The 18605-nt window shown below is 39.0% G+C and overlaps 1 protein-coding gene across 1 annotated transcript; it reads left to right on the top strand.

Annotated features, from left to right (window-relative positions):
- Window positions 1-1148: 1148 nt before the first annotated feature.
- Window positions 1149-18347, top strand: LOC111346232 (uncharacterized). The gene is made up of 7 exons (XM_088747294.1): window positions 1149-1430; window positions 1896-2010; window positions 2851-2973; window positions 4636-4758; window positions 5372-5494; window positions 11807-12325; window positions 16613-18347. Exons 1-7 carry the CDS (start codon window positions 1254-1256, stop codon window positions 16969-16971), a joined length of 1539 nt encoding a protein of 512 aa, XP_088603420.1. The 5' UTR covers window positions 1149-1253; the 3' UTR covers window positions 16972-18347.
- The last annotated feature ends 258 nt before the right edge of the window (window positions 18348-18605 follow it).

Genomic DNA, 18605 nt, shown 5'->3' with positions numbered 1-18605 from the left:
AAATGCAAAGAAAGGTTCAAATGGGGAAAGAATGCCTTTCATGTATGTATCATCTTTTCAAGTCTAGTTGAGGAGGATTACGATAAACGAGGTATGAGCTCATAAGTAGCGCAAAAGGAGATGATTTTCTAAAATTCCATCTATCTTGACATTATTATTTACATTTATTGTTTTGGTTTTCAACTTGGGATAAAGCTTCAGAGATCGTCAAAATAAGCACATTTAGGGGCATAACATTATATATTATTCGCTATGATCGATTGCAAAAATTCAAATTTTGACAATTTAATAACTAATTAAAGTACGTGGGGAAATATTTACAGAAAGGAAGAGACCACTTCGGGGGACTAACATATTTTTTAAAGCATTGTGATGAATGGAAGTATACTAATGATAAAAAATTCTTAAATTAAATGCAAAAAGCTCGCTCAGCTTAGCTTGTGGAAAGCTATCTTTTTCCACTTTTTTTTTTTTTTCTGTACCCTACCACTCAAATTCATTTTTGTTCGAAACATTCTACTTATAAAATTTGTGGTGAAAACAATAGCAATGATAAAAGTTTTAAATCAGAAAAAAAGTTTGTTTATCTAAGGTTCTGCGGTCTTCTCCTTTATTATTTTTTTTTCTGAGCCACATCAGCTGGGATTCGTTTTTCTCCGAAAGTATTTTACATTTTGAAACTTTTAATCCATCGAAAAACGCATGAAAATGGAAACGAAATAAAACATTACAACCAATTTTTTTTTTTAACTTAAAAAAAAGATAACCTCCGGTGCTTATATGGCGGAATTGTCAGAATTTTATTTTGCTGGTGTTAAAGGAAAAAGAATATCGCAGAAGGGTTATGAAATAAATAGCCTGGCTAACAAGCGGTTCAATATATGTCGACCGAACACTAACCATGGGAAGACGATGCGATTAACAATCCAATTTTTGGGCAGGTGGATCTCAAAATCCGAATGGAAAGAGGTTTTAGCCCGTGAATTGGTGTCCGTGAAAATCGTCAAATCCCTAAGAACTCACGGTTTTCTCAAAATAATGGTTCTATTCAAGTTACTCAATTATATTCTATTCTGTTCGTGTGTTTTATGAGATTTTCTTCGCCCGCCTACGTGAAACGTTCTGCAGGCCTAAAAAAGCTATCCTCTAATGTCTGATTGATAGATAGCTGTCGGCGTCTCAAGTTCTTGCAACAGAAAGACGGATATGCATTGGTGGGCCACGTCTTTAAAAACATTTCATTACCAGTCGGAATGCATCTATATAGTCACTGCAGAAATTGGTGTACTATGGAAGACAGATGTAAATCGATCAACATGGGACCCTCAGGAGAAAAAGACAAAGTTTTATGTCAATTGAGTGACTCGGACCACTTACAACACCTAAATGATCTGAAATCGATGGCTGGCTTTATGTATAGGGGTACTGAGGTAAGAGTTTTATTTATACTTAATTTTTTGTTTTTGAGTTTGCTGCTTTTCGTAAGCCTTGTGTACCGTTTGATAGAGTTTCCTCGCTCCTCTGTGAGTCCTCGGCAACTCAGATGAGGCAAATTTCATTTCAAAACCTTTCAAAATGAGTCTAAAAACACCTGAATCGGTTAAAAAGGAAAAACGATATATTAATTGAAAAAATAAAGTTCTTATATGAAGCGCGTTCTGATTGGCTGAGACAGCATGTTTTATCAGTGTATCAAGAATGGAGAACGACTCATTCCCCCCCCCCTCACTTCTTTTGTTCTTTAGCTGCTTACTCCGTACTTTGCAACACAACAGAGCAAAGTCGAGGCTTCTTTATTTGTTGCACAAAATATGAAAAAGTGTAAGTATGCCCTGTAGAGATGAAAACTATAAATCGCTCGCAATAAAATAAAGCTTAGTATCTTTTCCCATCAGAACAAGTGTTGTTTCAACGTGTGCTACAACCATGCAACTTGCCTGGTTGGATTTACGAACAAGGGATACAAGTGTTTGTGTCCACCTGGTTACACGGGAGAACACTGTGAAAAAGGCAAGAGTTATTTTGCACGTGCGCTCTAATAATCATGTTAGCTACTACAATTATTCGTCTCTTTTGCATTCATATTACCATGGTCTCGTATGCCTCGACATGTCTTCCGATGACTTACGAGTCATTTATTATCCAACTGTGCTTCTTAGAGTAGAAATAAGGCCCATGACGAGTACAAATGTCTCGCGGTATTTGTACTTCACACAACCGCTTAGGCAGGTTTTCTCACATCGCGCAAGTAACGAATTGGACTGAAGTTACAAACAAAACTGGCGGAAAAGTTAAATTTTTTTTTTCTGACGACGAAGAGTCGGAATGGCTGGCGAATATTGATCCAAATTTATTAGATAAAGCGAAGGAAGAAAAACAGTTAGACGACATTGAAATTTCATCATTTATTAAAGAAAATAGAAACAGCAACAAGACAACGCGCTGATTCCGCACCGCTTTGCACTCCCCGTAAGTAGATATCCGCGAAATTCGCCCGCACTGGAAACACAGTTTGATGCGTTGGATAATAAATCTCTTATTAAACATTTTGCTGCGTAGTATCTCTGAATATTTTTACTTGTTGTTTGTATTTTGGCGCCCTACGAGCTCGTCAAAATACAGCTTAACTCGTAAAAATACTCAGCGATACTACACAATAAAACGTCTATTAACATAAATGTAACACACTTTGCATCCGTTCCCCCTGAGAACCATGTGATCTTTTTAAAGCCCCCCCCCCTCCGCCAGATAGAAAATGACTGGTCCCCAAACATTATTCTACGTGCTGTCGAATGTCACAGGTCATCCAACCAGAAAATACCTGTTAAGGGAAAGAACTTGTTTCTACAGATGTAGACGAGTGTACCACCAATACCCCAAACTGTGACGTCAATGCTGAGCGCAGCAATACCGAAGGTTCTTTTAACTGCAGCTGCAAGGTTGGGTTTAATGGCGATGGCAAGAAATGCACAGGTAACTATGAAATCTGTTCATCGACATTGTTCCAAGCATCGAAATCAGTTTGATATATTTGCCTAAACTTGACGAGCGTATCAAGAACATCAACAATTTTTATAAGAGAGCTTTGAATAGTAATTTGAGGGATCAGATGGCTGCTAATTTTGTCATTTATCACGCTTTGCATCCGTCGCGGTATCCATTTCTTTAAGCGTTTCGTGTCTAGAGTGCTACTTCCTGTCGTCAAACGAATTAGGAGTCGTGGACGACAAATTGTGTCTTTGTTGTTTTGGTTGCATTACATTATTTGTGTTTGGAGTTTAGTCAAGTTTACAATTAATGTTTTTTCAGCACAGTTCTATTTTTATTCTGCAATCATTGTTAGCATCACGACACGCACGTCTAGGGCCCTCTTTCGCCTTAGAGGGCTTGTATCCTTTCTTGATGACGCGTCTGTTAATTAATTTGATTTCAGACTGTTTACTTTTGGATTAGTTGTATACGTGATATTTCAGTCTTGTAAAAAGTCGCATATCACAGGTTAAACAATACGACTAATTCTTGAATATGCGTTCATCATTTGTCATTATTTATTTTCAACGGAAAGCATTTGCTTCTTCAGATGTAAGCGAATGTGCCACCGATACCCACAACTTTGGTGTCCATGCTCACTGCAACAATATCGAAGATTCCTTCAACTGCAGCTGCAAAGAAGGGTTTAATGGCGATGGCAAGAACTGCGCAGGAGATAATGACATTCGTCCATCTAGAGTTTACCCAGCATTGAAAACAAGAGATTCATAGCTCTTTTTTTTGTTTGTATTTGCCTAAACATGAGGAGAGCCTCTCTTTTGCTCTCAAAACATCTTGCGTGTATCCATATTGCGATACTTTGCAATAACACAGACGAATCCTAGTCATTAAATGCAAAACCGAGTTCAGCTGCAGTAAATATGAAAATGTTCCGCCTTTTCATTGAAGAAAGTCCATCCATTATTGAGTTATTTTAAAAAAAAATTAACTAATGAATAACTCGATGCCAGCGTTAAGAGTGGTAGGTCGCTCATACCAATCAGATTGCTGCTTTTTTCATGCATCACAAACCAGTCATATTGCTGCACTATGGTAGGTATCACCTACCAATCTGATTGCCTCATTCATCATTTATCACAAACCAATAAGATTGCCACTTTAGGTATTTATCACGTTCCAATTAAATCATAGTATTAGGGCATTCTTCCACCAATCAGAATGCTGTTTCTAATGCCAATCATTAGGGTTCCATTGTACGTTGTAATGGAATCAACCCAACACTGACACACGCCAAGAATAACATTTTTACTCGTTGTATGCATTTTGACTCGCCCGAAGGGCTCGTCATAATACGGCACAACTCGTAAAAATACTAAGCGATACTACACAACCAAAAGTTTATCAAGATATATGTATCACTCTTTGTATCTATTTTCCCTGAAAACCATGTGATCCTCCCAAACTCCTCTTCCCCCATCCGATAGAAAATGACTGTTCCCCAGACATCATTCCACGCGTTGCACTTTCAGTGAGCTTTTAGTCCTGTCGAGTATCACGGGTCATCTAATCAGAACATATCATGCAAAAGCTTATACCAATTTTTTTTTTAATTGCATTATTAACGGAAAGGATTTGTTTCTACAGATGTAGACGAGTGTACCACCGATGCGCACAACTGTGATACCAATGCTGAGTGCAACAATACCGAAGGTTCCTTTAACTGCACCTGCAAGGCTGGGTTTGATGGCGATGGCAAAAAATGCACAGGTAACGACGAAATCTGTCCACTTAAATTGTTCCAAGCATCAAAATCAGTTTGTTAATTTTGCCTAAATTTGACGAGCGTATAGGAACATGAACGATTTTCATAAGAAAGCTGTGTATAGTAATGTAGAGGGATCAGTCAGCTGCTAATGTGTCATTAATCATGCTTTGCATCGATTGCAGTGTTCATTTCATTACGCGTTTCATATCTAGAGTACGAGTCGTGGAAGACAAATTGTGTTGGCTCAGTTTTGGCTACATTATACTATTTGTGTTTGGAGTTTAGTCAAGTTTACAATGTTTTTAAGCACAGTTCTATTTTCATTCTGCAATCATTGTAAGCATCACGTCACGCACGTCTCGCGTTCTCTTTTGCCTTAGAAGACTTGTGTCCTTTCTTGATGATGTATCTGTTAATTTGATTTCAGACTGTTTATTTTTGGATTGGTTGTTTATGTAGATTAAATGATAAAAATTATTTGACGCGGGCGCTTTCAGTGATATTTTGAGTATTGTAAAAAGTCGCCTCTCACAGGTTAAACGATCAGAATAACTCTTGAATATGCTTTTATCATTTGTTATTATTTCTTTTCAACGGAAGCATTTGTTTCTTCAGATGTAAACGAATGTGCCACCGATACCCACAACTGTGGTGTCCATTCTCACTGTAATAATACCGAAGGTTCCTTCAACTGCAGCTGCAAAGAAGGGTTTAATGGCGATGGCAAGAACTGTACAGGTAACTATGACATTCAACCATCTTCAAAAACCATCATCATTTGAATTTGTTTAATTTAGAGTTTATTTGCATTTACACACGACCGCACAAGCTGTTCAGCTTTAAACATTATCGTGTCTAAATAAAGGTGTTATTATTATTATTATTATTATTATTATTATTATAATTATTACCATCCAAAGTTAATCGAAAACAATAGATTCATAAACCTTGTTTGTTTGTATTTACCTTAACATGACGATAACTTCTCGAGTGTTCTCCAAACATCTTGCGTGTATCAATATCATCCAAATGCGGAAAAATGCAACTCGTAAAAATACTCAGCGATTCTACACAACAAGACCTTTATTAAGATAAATGTATCACACTTTGTATCCGTTCCCCCTGAAAACCATGTGATCATCCTCTGTAGAAAATGACTGGTCCTCAAACATCATTTTACGTGGTGTTCTTTCAGGGAACTTTCAGTGTTGTCGAGTATCTCAGGTCATCCAATCAGAACATACCTGCAAAAGCCTGTATCCAATTTTTAGTTCTTAAAAAAAAATTTCTATTTTAGCGTATAGAGGGGTGTGTTTTTTGTATATCTCTAAGCAGTGTGATTGGCGTATTTTTTAGTGGTGTATCTCAAAACAATGTGATTAGCGCTTTTTTTTTGTGTATCACAAACCAATCAGGTTATAGTATTTTGTATGTTGCACTAATCAGAGCGTTCGTGCTAATTTGGGGTTTTACAGATCTTTAAATTTCAGCGAATCAATGCGTGACTCGGAGAGAGCGGTTCGCGTCTTCGTTGTATGACTATGGAGGAGACTAAGTGAAACATGAGAAAAAACATTGAATCAAGTATTGCTTGAGATGTTGATGGGAACAACTTCAGAATACCCGGCCACTTTTGGCCGGTATGAATGGATTGCTCCAACAGTCCCGATATCAAAAAATGATATTAAAAGAAAGGACGTGTAACCATTGGTTCTGCATTCCAGCTTTCTCGAAGTCGAAGAATGACGAAATGATAGGGCCGTTAAACTAGTGCTCCCGTATTCCCGCGCTCCCGAAGTCGAAGAATGATTAAAAGAGAGGGCAGTTGAACTAGTGCTTCCCTAATTGCGCGCCGTCGAAGTGGAAGAATAATTGAAAGAAAGGGACAGTTTAACTATTGTTGACGCAGTCCCATGCTTACTTTATTTCGTTTTCTCGACTGAGGGATAATTTATTGCTATATAGGAGTTAATCAGCGATTCCATTTTGAATTTCGGGTAAAGAACTAGGTAAGAATGACATGCACAAGAATTGTGAGCTCATCTACTCAGTGTAACAGTTCATGTCCTCTGTGAGACCTTTTTCGCTATGATCTGTTGGGATTAGAAAGGTCGTCAGGAAATTTTCTTCTACCATTTTCAAGTCAAAATGTGCATGTTTTTGTGTACCACTCACAACGCACGTATCGTCAGCTAAAGGCCTAACACGAATTTAGCACGAGAGTGAGTTGTTGGTAAGGGCTAGGTTTCCTGACTCAGGTAAAACTAGCGAAATCATTTGCATAAATCATATTTGATTGATTATCTTGTTTTTGCCCTGTGGTTCCTCTTTCTGCAAAGGTTGAAAACATCACCAAGTTATACTTACTTTCTACTTCGACTGGCGTCTTAAATATCCGTTTCTTTTCTCTCTACAATTACGTGTTTACTTTTTACTCACCAGTATGGACTAGACTTCCTGAGATAAAATGCCATTTTCCATGAAAAACAACGTAGCTTTTATGACATATTTCTACCTCAATGAAAAATATTCCACAAGGAACAAAATGGTACAGTGAGTCACTTTTCCATGCAAGTTTCACGTGCTTAGACGTTTTCTACCAATACAACGTACCTTTAACTACCTTGGACTTTACCCCAAACGATGAATCATGTCTGAATAGCGACATGGATACGAGAAGCGCTTCAGAAGCATACTAAGCCCTTCAGTTCGGTCACACGTTGTTCTTTGTGGACAGCGTATAGTGTCTGGTAATTGAAGGACATTTGCCAATAACGCTATGTCCTATTTTCGCAATCTGAACTCCGCTAAACACTCTGATTCATCCATCTGGTCGAAATCAAACTTAGGGTAGGAGCTGTAAGGGAATTCTGGATTCTTGGAACTGTAACTTTCGTAAAAGGTCAAAAATTCTTCGACACTGATAATTTTACTATCGCACAAAAAAAGAAGCAGGTTTCTCATCTCACTGAAGGATGACATGCTCTCATACAGCTTATCTTCAAAGCGAACAGAGTTTGCTACCCACGTCGCCGCCGCAATCCTCGTCTAGCTGCTTAACGTTTATATTTTGGCGGGAACGACGTTGTTCTCTTCCCAGGCTCTTTCGGTCGCTAAAGATGCCGTTGCCTCTAAAATGACCGGTGCTTAAGTTCCGTAATGTTTTCTCTGCAACGCAAATTATGTCGGTGACAATCTTCGCTCAGGGGATTGCCTCCTTGTAGAGATCTAGAGACCCAGAGTTAGGATAGATAGATTCCCCGCTTTCTTTACCAATGAACTTTTCCCCATAAGGGGTAACCCTTGAGGGTTTATTTATGATAACTTTTTGAATGTAATGAAGTTGTAGTGCATGCCGTTGAAATATGACTCATTCAAGTGCCCCTGAGATGAGAATTGACCATTTTATTTTGGCCTAAATTGTTTACACAATGTTGAATTGGGTCAAGTTAAGACCCTTTTTGCCATTGAAGAATCAAAACAAACCTTCGATGACCAATTTTTACCGCTTCAAAGTCGTCCGAAAATCGTCCGCCATTGCTGAAAACATGTTCCAGCCGAGCCCGCAAAAACGTCATCATGACGTCAAAGGCTCAACAAACTGATGCTTTGCTTTGTCACAACTCTCTTTGTTCGCTGCACAGAGAATCACACATATTACTTTTTTGAGAACTGTTTCGTTGTCAGTCGGGAAATGTTGACTTTTTCAGACGATGAATTGTCCCAGAAATCATCTGAAGCTTCTGTGGATAGTTTTGCGCCAACAAACGATAAAATTTTGCCATGCGAATAAAGATAAACACAGAACGGCGCGAACTCCCCATATGGCTTTTGTGGTCACATCACTTTATCGCCTTCAAACTGTATTTTTGCTTGTCGTAAGAGATTTTCCTTTTTTGTAAGAAATGATCGGGTGATTAGTAAAATAGTTTTCGGCAATGGCTAATTGTGTATCCGAAGGCGGATATTGGGAGTTTGTGAAAGCCATTTCTAAGCCATCAATGTGTCTTCCCCGATGCATTTGGTCAGTGATCTCATTAACCCTTTCCTGAAGTGAACTCTCTTGTTGAGTTGCACTTTGGCCTCTGTTGTTTTTTCTGTCTTATTCATGATGACTATTGTTGTGATGCTTAATCGGTGAGGTTTGAAGCAAAGTCTGTTTCAACTCTTTTAGAACCCTGACCTCATTGCGTTACAAAGTATATTTTGGCTTAGATGCAGTCCGCAAGAAGCGTTATGATAATTTTCCAAGTAGCCATGAAGGGCGATGGAAGACTGAACCGGTGGCATTCAGTTTGATATGAAATAGAAGTAGTTCTTTGTTTTGTCCGTGAAAGGTGTAATGGAGGCACATTCGTCTTGCGAATAAATCTCGCAAAAGTTGGCCTGATTTTAATTCGTTTGTCGCGGGCGTTGTGATGAATTTGAGACCCTTTGATAGCACCCTGACTTGGCTGTCAGGTGGTTGATAGTTTGACAGGTTTTTACAGAAATTTTAATTTTCTCGGTTGCTTGGCTGCTAGCCTACATTTTAAAGTGTTTTTACGCTCTGTGTCTTAAGCTGTTTGTTCTGCTTTCGCTGATATTAAAGCCAGCTTTTTTTAGAATCAGAGCACACAATGATATTTTTCATCTCTTTTGTATAAAAGTGAGCTCTTTGAGGTCAGAAATTTCAATCCTCAATTGGGCTATTTTATCATTCAATGTTCACCGAGTACTTTCCTTAGTGTAAGGTATTCTGCCTGAGTGTTGTTAAAGGTGGATATTGATCAGGTCATATGTAAAGGTGACAAAATCCGTGGAGGTTCGTAGACTTCGCTTTCCGACGTCGAGATCGCACTGAGGACGGTTTTTCTCGTCCCTTCTCTTCTTGAACGGAAGGCATTGAACCCGCCATAATTCTTCGCCTAGATCCTTCAAAGTACACAGATCTCTCGAAACAGTCCTCCGAGAAGTGTTCGGAGTAGATCACAAATATTTCTGTAGGATTGAAGTTTACTCGACGAGGTCGCACAAATCGCATCCGTTTTTCCCGCTCTGATCTTTTGGCAAGGCTCTGATGCAGAGAAATACCTGCAGCGTGGTCTGTACGATTACTTCAGCTTTGTATTACGCATCGATGCCCAGTCATTTTTGTTTAGTTTTCGTAAGAATAGAGTAAAGCACTCTGTTATGACTGCTTGACATTTTGCCATGTGAAATTTTCGCGTTGAGCCTTTGACGTCACTTCCTCTGAGTCCTGTGATCAACATCCGGAACGTGATCAAATAATGGCGGACGCGAACTCGTGAATTTAACGGCCCCAAATTAGATATTTGTGGTGCTCGGTCTAAACTGATATTTGGCAGAGTAGGTGAAGGAGACACCTTAAACACGAAAATGGAAAAAAAATGATGTACGAAAATTTTGATCTCAGGGGCACTTTAAGGGTTATTCATCACATCACACACAGCGCCCGTGGGCAAGATGAAGCAAATCCTGCGTTCTGATTGGCTACTCGAGCAGGCAAGATGGGCCCATCTTGCCCCCTCAGGATTGCCCGCATTGATCCCGCGCATAAAAAAAAAAAAACAAAAAAAAATAGAATAAGAACTACTTTCGTAACTCTTGGAAAATTTCGGCGACGGAAAGGCAAAAAGCGGCAGAAGATAGTCAAAAGAAAGAAAATAGAAACGGCTCTCGTGAGTTTGTTGTGCAACAAACACTGTTGGCTTTCTTTCCCAGCTCTGGAGGGAAAAAGGTCATTCTTAACTCGTAATAAAGCGAAATCTTTTGCAATATAATAAATCCTTTATTAACCAACCTTGTCCGGTCAAGATGGCTGGATATTAGCCTTGTTCTTTTTTCACAATTTTATGCACTTCGACATCGTCTCGGTCCATAAAATGCAAAGAAAGAACTCGGCCAATATCCAGCCGTTTTGACCTCGCGCTTGGTCAATAACGTATATTTAAATTATTCACACATGAGAAATTGCTCAAATATTATCAGTGGTATTTATATCATTGTTATATTGTGTACATACTGCACTGTATTTCAGCTCTGCCTAAAAAAGAGTTGATTAAACATATCTATCTGTCTATCTATCTATCTATCTATCTATCTATCCATTTCTCTTTCTCTTTTTTTCTTCAACCTACTTACCAGTATGTTAATATCGTGTCAAGCAATAGCTTAGAAATTCAACCTTGCTTTACCACAAGAAGAAAGACCCGATCAAACTGAAAATTTGTCAAAAGATAAGAATTCAACTGTTCTATTAACTTACTAAACTAAAATCTCACAGGGATCGATAATTCTTTTTTTCTAAATTTGATGACATCACGTGAAAACCAAGAATTAAATCCCCTGGTTCAATAGCCCCGGACGCTAAATCAAAATTTTACGATTTGCTCACTCTCGACTTTTTTCATGCAGAATGGCTGGATATCAACAGTTACTCGTCAGCACTGAAGCGGAAAATGTGAATTAATGCAATAGCGCATGGAAAAGCCCAAAAGGAAGGGGAGAGAGGGCTTAAACTAGCCCAGCAGCATTGATAAATCTCGCTTTCCCGATTTACAGAAGCAATCAGTTAAAAATCCAAGAGTGGCTTTTTAAGAGGATGGGTTTATCTATAATTCAAACTTAAGAAGGGAAAGTTCAAAGAGGTATAAAGACTTCCGTAACCTTTGGACTGAAATGAGGAAAAGAACGGAGAGTTTTAGTCGAAGGCCTATTTCAAAAGCGATCTATTTTAGCAAACAAGACCAACACAACATTTCAACCACAATCAGATGCGATGCTGGATAATTTTTCGGGAAAAATATTTCATGACGACCCGGTACACGTCCATTGAGAGACAAAGAATTGAATAAATGATCAAAAAAAATAACTTGAACATTAAATAACTTAATAACTACAATAACGGCGAGTAGTTTTAAGTATCGATCTACAGGATTTTAACTGTTCCATGTATTTTTTGTAGATGTAAGTTTACCTTTAATGAAAGAAAAAAGCTAAAACAATTATGGTTATAACGATGTAGATAACTTAACTCTTCCCTTTCAGCTTTCAAGGCCGCTTTTACAAACCTCAACACCAGTGGAAGAATTGGTCCAACAACGCTGGGCAGTCACTACACAGGACAGGATCATGACGGGCAAGTCACGCTGTCCAGCGGAGTTCAACATTGGACTGTGCCGTACATTGGTGACTACAGAATAAAAGCAATAGGAGCTGCAGGAGGGTACGATATACAAACTAACAGTACTCAGTACCGAGGAAGAGGAGCAAGAATGATTGGAACGTTCCGCCTAAACAAGGGTGAGGTCATTCAAATATTTGTTGGTCAAGAAGGAGGAATAAACACGCGCTATGACTCTTCTGGAGGTGGTGGAGGAACGTTTGTGGTGAGAGGAGCCAACACACCTTTGATAATAGCTGGAGGCGGAGGAGGGGTAGATAGAGCTCAGTCAAAACATGAAGGATGTGACGCCAGCGCAAACACAACAGGGAATCCTGGATACAAATCATGGTCAGGGGGTAGCAATGGACATGGTGCACACACTGCTGATGATGGATGGTCAGGTAAGGGTATATCGTGATGATTCCTTAAATCTCAGCTGTTTATTTAATGTTACATCATAATCATATTATAACGTGCGCTCTAAGTGGCTTATAATTTAATGGATGGCTGATTGAGATGGCTCAGACTGACTTCATTGTTAGCGAAAATCTCTCATCTAGTTTACCCGCGAAGTTTCAAAACTTTCACGACTGTATTCCCTCTAACCTTTTGGAGCTCTATTTGAAAAGAAGATATGCTAACATGATAATCGTTTCTAAGAACATTGAGCATCATGTAACTCTTCAAAGCGACGGAATTAGTTTTGGAGTCGACGATACTTTATATGCCAAACGCGATGCGTGAATGTGGCTGAAAACAAAACTGAGGTTTTTTACTTCGACCGAGGCTTAGCGACGTTGGGGTTAATGTTATTCTGAAGAGCTGCTGCATGTATGTCCCAAAAGTGTTGTTCAATAGATGATTTTCCTTTGAAATCGTACAATTTTTAAGATTTTCAACACAATGCGACGTAATTTCTGATCGTCAATTCTAGTAACCAACAATTCAAGGAGGTAAATCTATCACACGGGACTCGTAAATTTAGGAAATTTCCTCTTAGTTTTCTGAACGGTCGGTATTATTTTTAGTGTTGTATTGATAACTCCGAACGCTCTCGGCTGCGCTTCGAGCAATTCCTCTCTTGTGCTCTCCAAACTTTTCGCGTGCACCATAACTCGAAATATGCGTCGGAGTCACATAAATCTTTAATAAATCTCGGATAAAATATGAATTTCCCGAGATAAAAAAAAAAACATGTGCGGTGCGCTAAAATATACTTAGGTGAAAGTAGAACTTGCTGCGTATTTATAAAAGATCATGTCTAAAAATTAAACTATGTAGTTTTAATCTATAAACAATCAACAACATTTAGGTTACTTCTCACATAAACAGCAATTCCGCCTTTTTCCCTCAAAACCACTCTTGACCAGTTCCTGTCCCGTCTGAATATGTTTTAGATCTGTATGCTGACAATAGATTCAGGTTTATCTGGCTCAAGGTGTATTTCGGAGGCGACGCAAACATCAATATCGTTCTTCTTTAAATGATCTTGAGTGTACAGCCGCTCTAAACCGGTTCTTTCTTTTAGTTGGGCTACAAATGTTCGTAAATAAAAATTTTGAAATAGCAAACTCGCATTTCGGGCTTTGCTGACTTGTCGATGAGGTCGATTGTCTGGTGTTTAAAATAAGGCAGCAGTCTCGCTGTAAATGCTTAGCCGGAGTGTTTGGATGTCTCTGAGTGATGACAACTGGTATCCGATAAGCTTTCGTGCTTTCAGAAATTAATGTGTCGTTATCCTCCTCAGTTTCTTGATATTTTAAGAATGCCGTGTAGTTTCAGAAAATATAACGTGTCGTAATTTGGTCGGCAAGCTCGAGCTCGTGATCGAGGGTCGTCTGGGAGGATCTCAATGGGGGGGAGAAGGTGATGTTGACGGTTTACGGTTAAATTTTAAGTCATTTGACGGTTGATGATTAATTTTTTGGAATGTTGTTTATCAAACGAACTAAACAAACGAATTTGGCTGTAAATTTTCATAATGACGCGTTTGTAAAGAACTGTTAATTCATGACACCTTTTATTGATAAATGACTAACAATTTACGACACCGACCCAAACCGGGCGGAGTATAAAGCGTGAGCTTTTCTTTATAAAACCGCTTCACTAAGGCTTTAAAGTTATGTAAAGAGCTCGCTCGCTTAATGTTGCTCGGTAAATCGTTCCATAATTTAATTGTGCGAGGAAAGAAAGAGTTTGTAAAAGACCGCTGAGTATGAGTAAGTAAACTGCGGTTGTTTGCAGGATGATGACGTCGGGTTGCATATGTATGGTTACCAGGAAGCAGAAGATGGTCAAAACTAGCGTTGATAGGACCTGACCTAATTTTGTATAAAATGACAAGATCATGGACTTCTCTTCTGAATCAAAGCGGCAGTAGGCTAAGAGGTTTCAGTCTTGCAGTGTAGCTGGTTTTCCTATCTGGGTGGTTTAGTATAAATTTAGTAGCCCGTCGTTGTATATTTTCGATTAGCCTACGACGCTTTGCTGTGTAAGGAGACCGTACAGAGGATACGTACTCGACGATTGGGCGAACTAACGCAGTGTACATCATTTTCCTAGTTCATACGTTAACAATGCCTCTACCGCATACACGCTTTACAAGACCAAGAACTTTGTTACACTTGGCACATATCTCTTCGATGTGCCACGTTTATGATTGTGGGTAGTGACAGTCACGCCTAAATCCTTGGTGTCAGGAGGCGAGTCCAAGGTCTGGCCGTCTAAAAAGGTATGTGTGCTTCTCTCTTTGGCGCGTGGTTCTCTTTGACATGTGTAGAACTTTACATTTGTTTGTGCTGAAAGACATACCGTTGTCGTCACACCAAGTTTTGGAGTTGTCCAAGTCAGCTTGCAGCAGGGAGGCACATCTATTGGAAACAATAGTGCGATATAGCTTGCTATCGTCCGCAAAGAGGCCAAGTTTACTTCCGTGAGTAATGGAGCACGACATGTCATTAATGAAGACCAGTAATAAAAGCGGATCCAGGATGGAGCCCTGGGGTACTCCTGATGTGACCGGGAGCCAGTCTGAGGATATGCCGTCAACAACAACTCGTTGGTATCTGTCAGAAAGATAGTTTGAGAGCCACAACAAAACTGGACCGGATATACCACGGAGCTGAAGCTTCGAGAGGAGTAGCCTGTGTGGAACCTTATCAAATGCCTTTGACAGGTCAAAATGGATTACGTCCACTTCATGGCCATTGGCTAGTTTTTCTAAAATATCGTGATACACCTCAAGTAGTTGCGTTTCTGTGGATTTTTCGTGGCTGGAAGCCATGCTGGAGTTGGTGAGGAAAAGACGATAAATGAGGGTAGCAGTGATTAAACACGCATCGTTCCATAACTTTGGAGACAATGCATAAAAGAGAAATTGGCGTGTAATTCTCCGTTAGGGTAGGATCGCCCTTTTTAAAGACGGGTGCAATGTTCGCGCGCTTCCAATTTGCTGGAAAAGAGCCCGCAGACAGCGACATATTAAAGAGCCTGTATAATGAAGGGGCAATTTCAGTAGCAGTATGTTTTAGGAGTGAACCGTGGATGTCATCTGGTCCACCGGCCTTACTTGGATCAATATTCGACAAAGCCTCCATCACTTCAGCAACTGTAAGCATAACATTTTCTGGAATGTCGTTTAGAAAAAGAACTAAACGCGAATTTGGCTGTACATTTTCATGATGACGCGTTTGTAAAGAACTGTTCATTTATGACACCTTTTATTGATAACTTACCAACGTTTTACGACACCGGAAGTGTTTCCAAACCGGAAGTCAGCTCTGTCGCTAGCCAGGTTTACTTGCGAATAGAAGTTTAAGGACTTACATAAATGTATTTTTGGGATTATCAAAAATTTTATTCATAAAAAATGGAACTTGATCCCAATTAAGGCAATCGTATGATTCTTATTTAAGGATATCTGAGACATTTTACGGCTAATATTGGCTTGCTTATTTGACGGTTGACGGAAAAATATTGCGATTTTGACAGTTGACGGTTAATATTTTTGCCATTTGACGGTTGACGGTTAACCCAACTGAGATCCTCGTAGATGTCATATTTACTGTAAAGACGAGTCAAGGTAACGATACCGATGTTGGCGGGAGAACAGAAATTATTTGGCTCGAGGTCGTGACGTACGGACCGAATGTAGCACGTTGCGTGCCTCGGGACCGAGAGCCAAACATTTTCCTGTCCAGCCCGATCAAACTTGATTAACAAGCATCTTATCATATGACCACTTCGAAAATTTGTTTTCAACTCCAAATAAGATTTGGTTTCAAATAGGACACGGTGCAAGAGCGCACGCTGAACAATCATAATAAAGATCCTGGAGGAAAAAAATTTCCTTTTTTTTTGTGTCAGAACAAGAAACTCACCGTTCATTAACTCTGCAATAAAGCATTTTGGTAACGCGGTAAATCAACTCATAGTATCTTGGACAGGGGAAGTAAGAGAAAACAGTTTATACAACTAGGTATTACAGGTGCTATATATAAATATTAAACCTCATGGATAGCGGCTCAATTAAAATGCGTTATGTAAGGTTTGGCCGAACTGATATGGGTTTACTGAAGCGTTTTATAATACTAGTAAAAAATTCCAAAATTCGAATGGGTTAGCATCCCATTTAAATATAGCTTCGCTTCTGTTTACGAAAATCTTAAAATATATTCATTGTATTTCAGGTGGTGGTGGTGGCGGGTTTTACTCCAGTGGAAGAAGTGGAAGGAATTTTAATGGAACCAAAGGAACTGGTGGAGAAGGTGGTAAGGGATTTATTCAGGGAGGGGTGGGTGGAAGAGCCAGGTATAACGATGTCGATGGTGGGTTTGGTGGAGGTGGTGGAGCTAGTGGAGGAAGATCAGGAGGAGGAGGAGGAGGAGGAGGAGGAGGAGGAGGATACTCTGGGGGAAGCAGTGGAAATAATCGTTTTGACACCTGTGGTGGTGGGGGAGGCTCTTACAACGATGGAAACAACCAGGACAATGAATGTTGTTACAACAACGCTGGTCATGGTCAAGTGACTATTACGTTCCTGGAGTAAAAAAAAAAGGTTTATCTAACATGATAATGGCACTTAGTATTGAGCTTTCAGTGTTTGGCATTCTAATCGACTGATAGAACTCAGTTAAAGTGCCGAATAAAGTGTAACTGTTTAACTTTTTAACCTTCTGTGAAACCCAAAAGTCACGCATCTTATTTTTCATTTGGTTTACTTTTCGCCATCATTTCTTTCGGTCATCTATTACATTAACTGAGCTCGGTGCTTTTTTTATGGTTGAAAAGTACAAATAGGGTTCTAAAACTTGAGATAATGAAGAAATATTTTTTTCAGAAGTCGAGTTTCACTCGTTATACTTTTTCACCAGGGTCTTAAGGAAAGGTCACAATATCGCACAGACCAATTATCACACTGTACAACCTAAAGCGATGAGAAATAATTCCAGATGATTATATCTCCTGGAAGCCTAGGATTAAGTTTTGTCTGTTCTTTCAAATCAATCCTTTGATACGAATCTTCAGTGACCTTCTTTTACCGATTTTCAGTGAGATCAGTGAAGATTTTAAGATCAAACAGTAAAGACACCTATTACAATGTAACAGTCTGGAATCGGTATGGCTTTTCGAACGTAGCACTAATCTTAACATTGAAAACGTGTTGTCAAATGATGAAGACTAGCATGAGGGGATAATGACACGCACGATTTTGTCAAAGTTGAGATCCCTTCCGAGCCCTTTGAGGAAGGAAATCATTTGCAAATTGGTATAACAACCGGAAAACCCAATGAGTTGCTACGGCAACTTGTAAATTTGCCTGTGAAATTGTAAATTATGGACCAGAATTAAGTAGGAAGTATTCACAAGTACTTCATTTAACGACAGTTGTTTAAAAGTATTGCTAGTGTTGTAAAAAAAAGTTCTTTTAATGTGTGAGGTATACATAATTTTTTGAATAACGGAATAATATTCCCTATCTGTAATAATAATTTATATCATACGCTTTGACACTCTGTTCTGAATTTAAGAAAAACATACTATGTATTTCGTAGAAGTACTTGTTATAAACAGAAATATGTCGTTGCCATCGGCGAAAAAGGTGTCTGTTTGACCTATAACCTTTCCGTTGAATACTGAACTGTTTTAGCCACCTATCAAGCAATTGCAAAAAAGACCACGGGCTCTTACAGGGAGCTAGTAACATTTGGAAAAGAAACATTTTCTTAGAAAGATGTTGAAATAGAAGATAAGTGTCAAAAGGGTTTTATGAAATGGCAGCAGTGTCTGTGGTGGCCGGGGACATTACTTACATTTACTATTAAGAAATATATTGTTAAATAAACAAACGTGAGTTTAAACTTTCATTCAAAGCTGTTGCTAATAGTTAATACTGGAAACTTAGTGCAAAGCTATTAATAAAAAAAAGAAGTTCTCTAGTATATCGTTTGTGAACTTCATAATCTTGTAATGGAAATATTTCAAATTTCCTTACAACTGCGGGCAAATAACGTGACATTTTAGATTTAAAAACACGAGAAAAGAAGAATAATAGCAAAGGGACAAACGAAGAGTCAAGGGTCAAGATGACATCCCCACAGGTTGTCGAAAAGTAAGTCGCCACCACCGACAACAGTCCTTCTCAGGACTACACTCACCCGGACGATCACATGATACTTTCAC

The sequence above is a fragment of the Stylophora pistillata genome, chromosome 2 (assembly GCF_964205215.1).
Source record: "Stylophora pistillata chromosome 2, jaStyPist1.2, whole genome shotgun sequence".
In the NCBI taxonomy this organism is placed as follows: Eukaryota; Metazoa; Cnidaria; class Anthozoa; order Scleractinia; family Pocilloporidae; genus Stylophora; species Stylophora pistillata.
The sequence above is the reverse complement of the archived record's forward strand: the minus strand, read 5'-3'. Positions and strand labels throughout refer to the sequence as shown.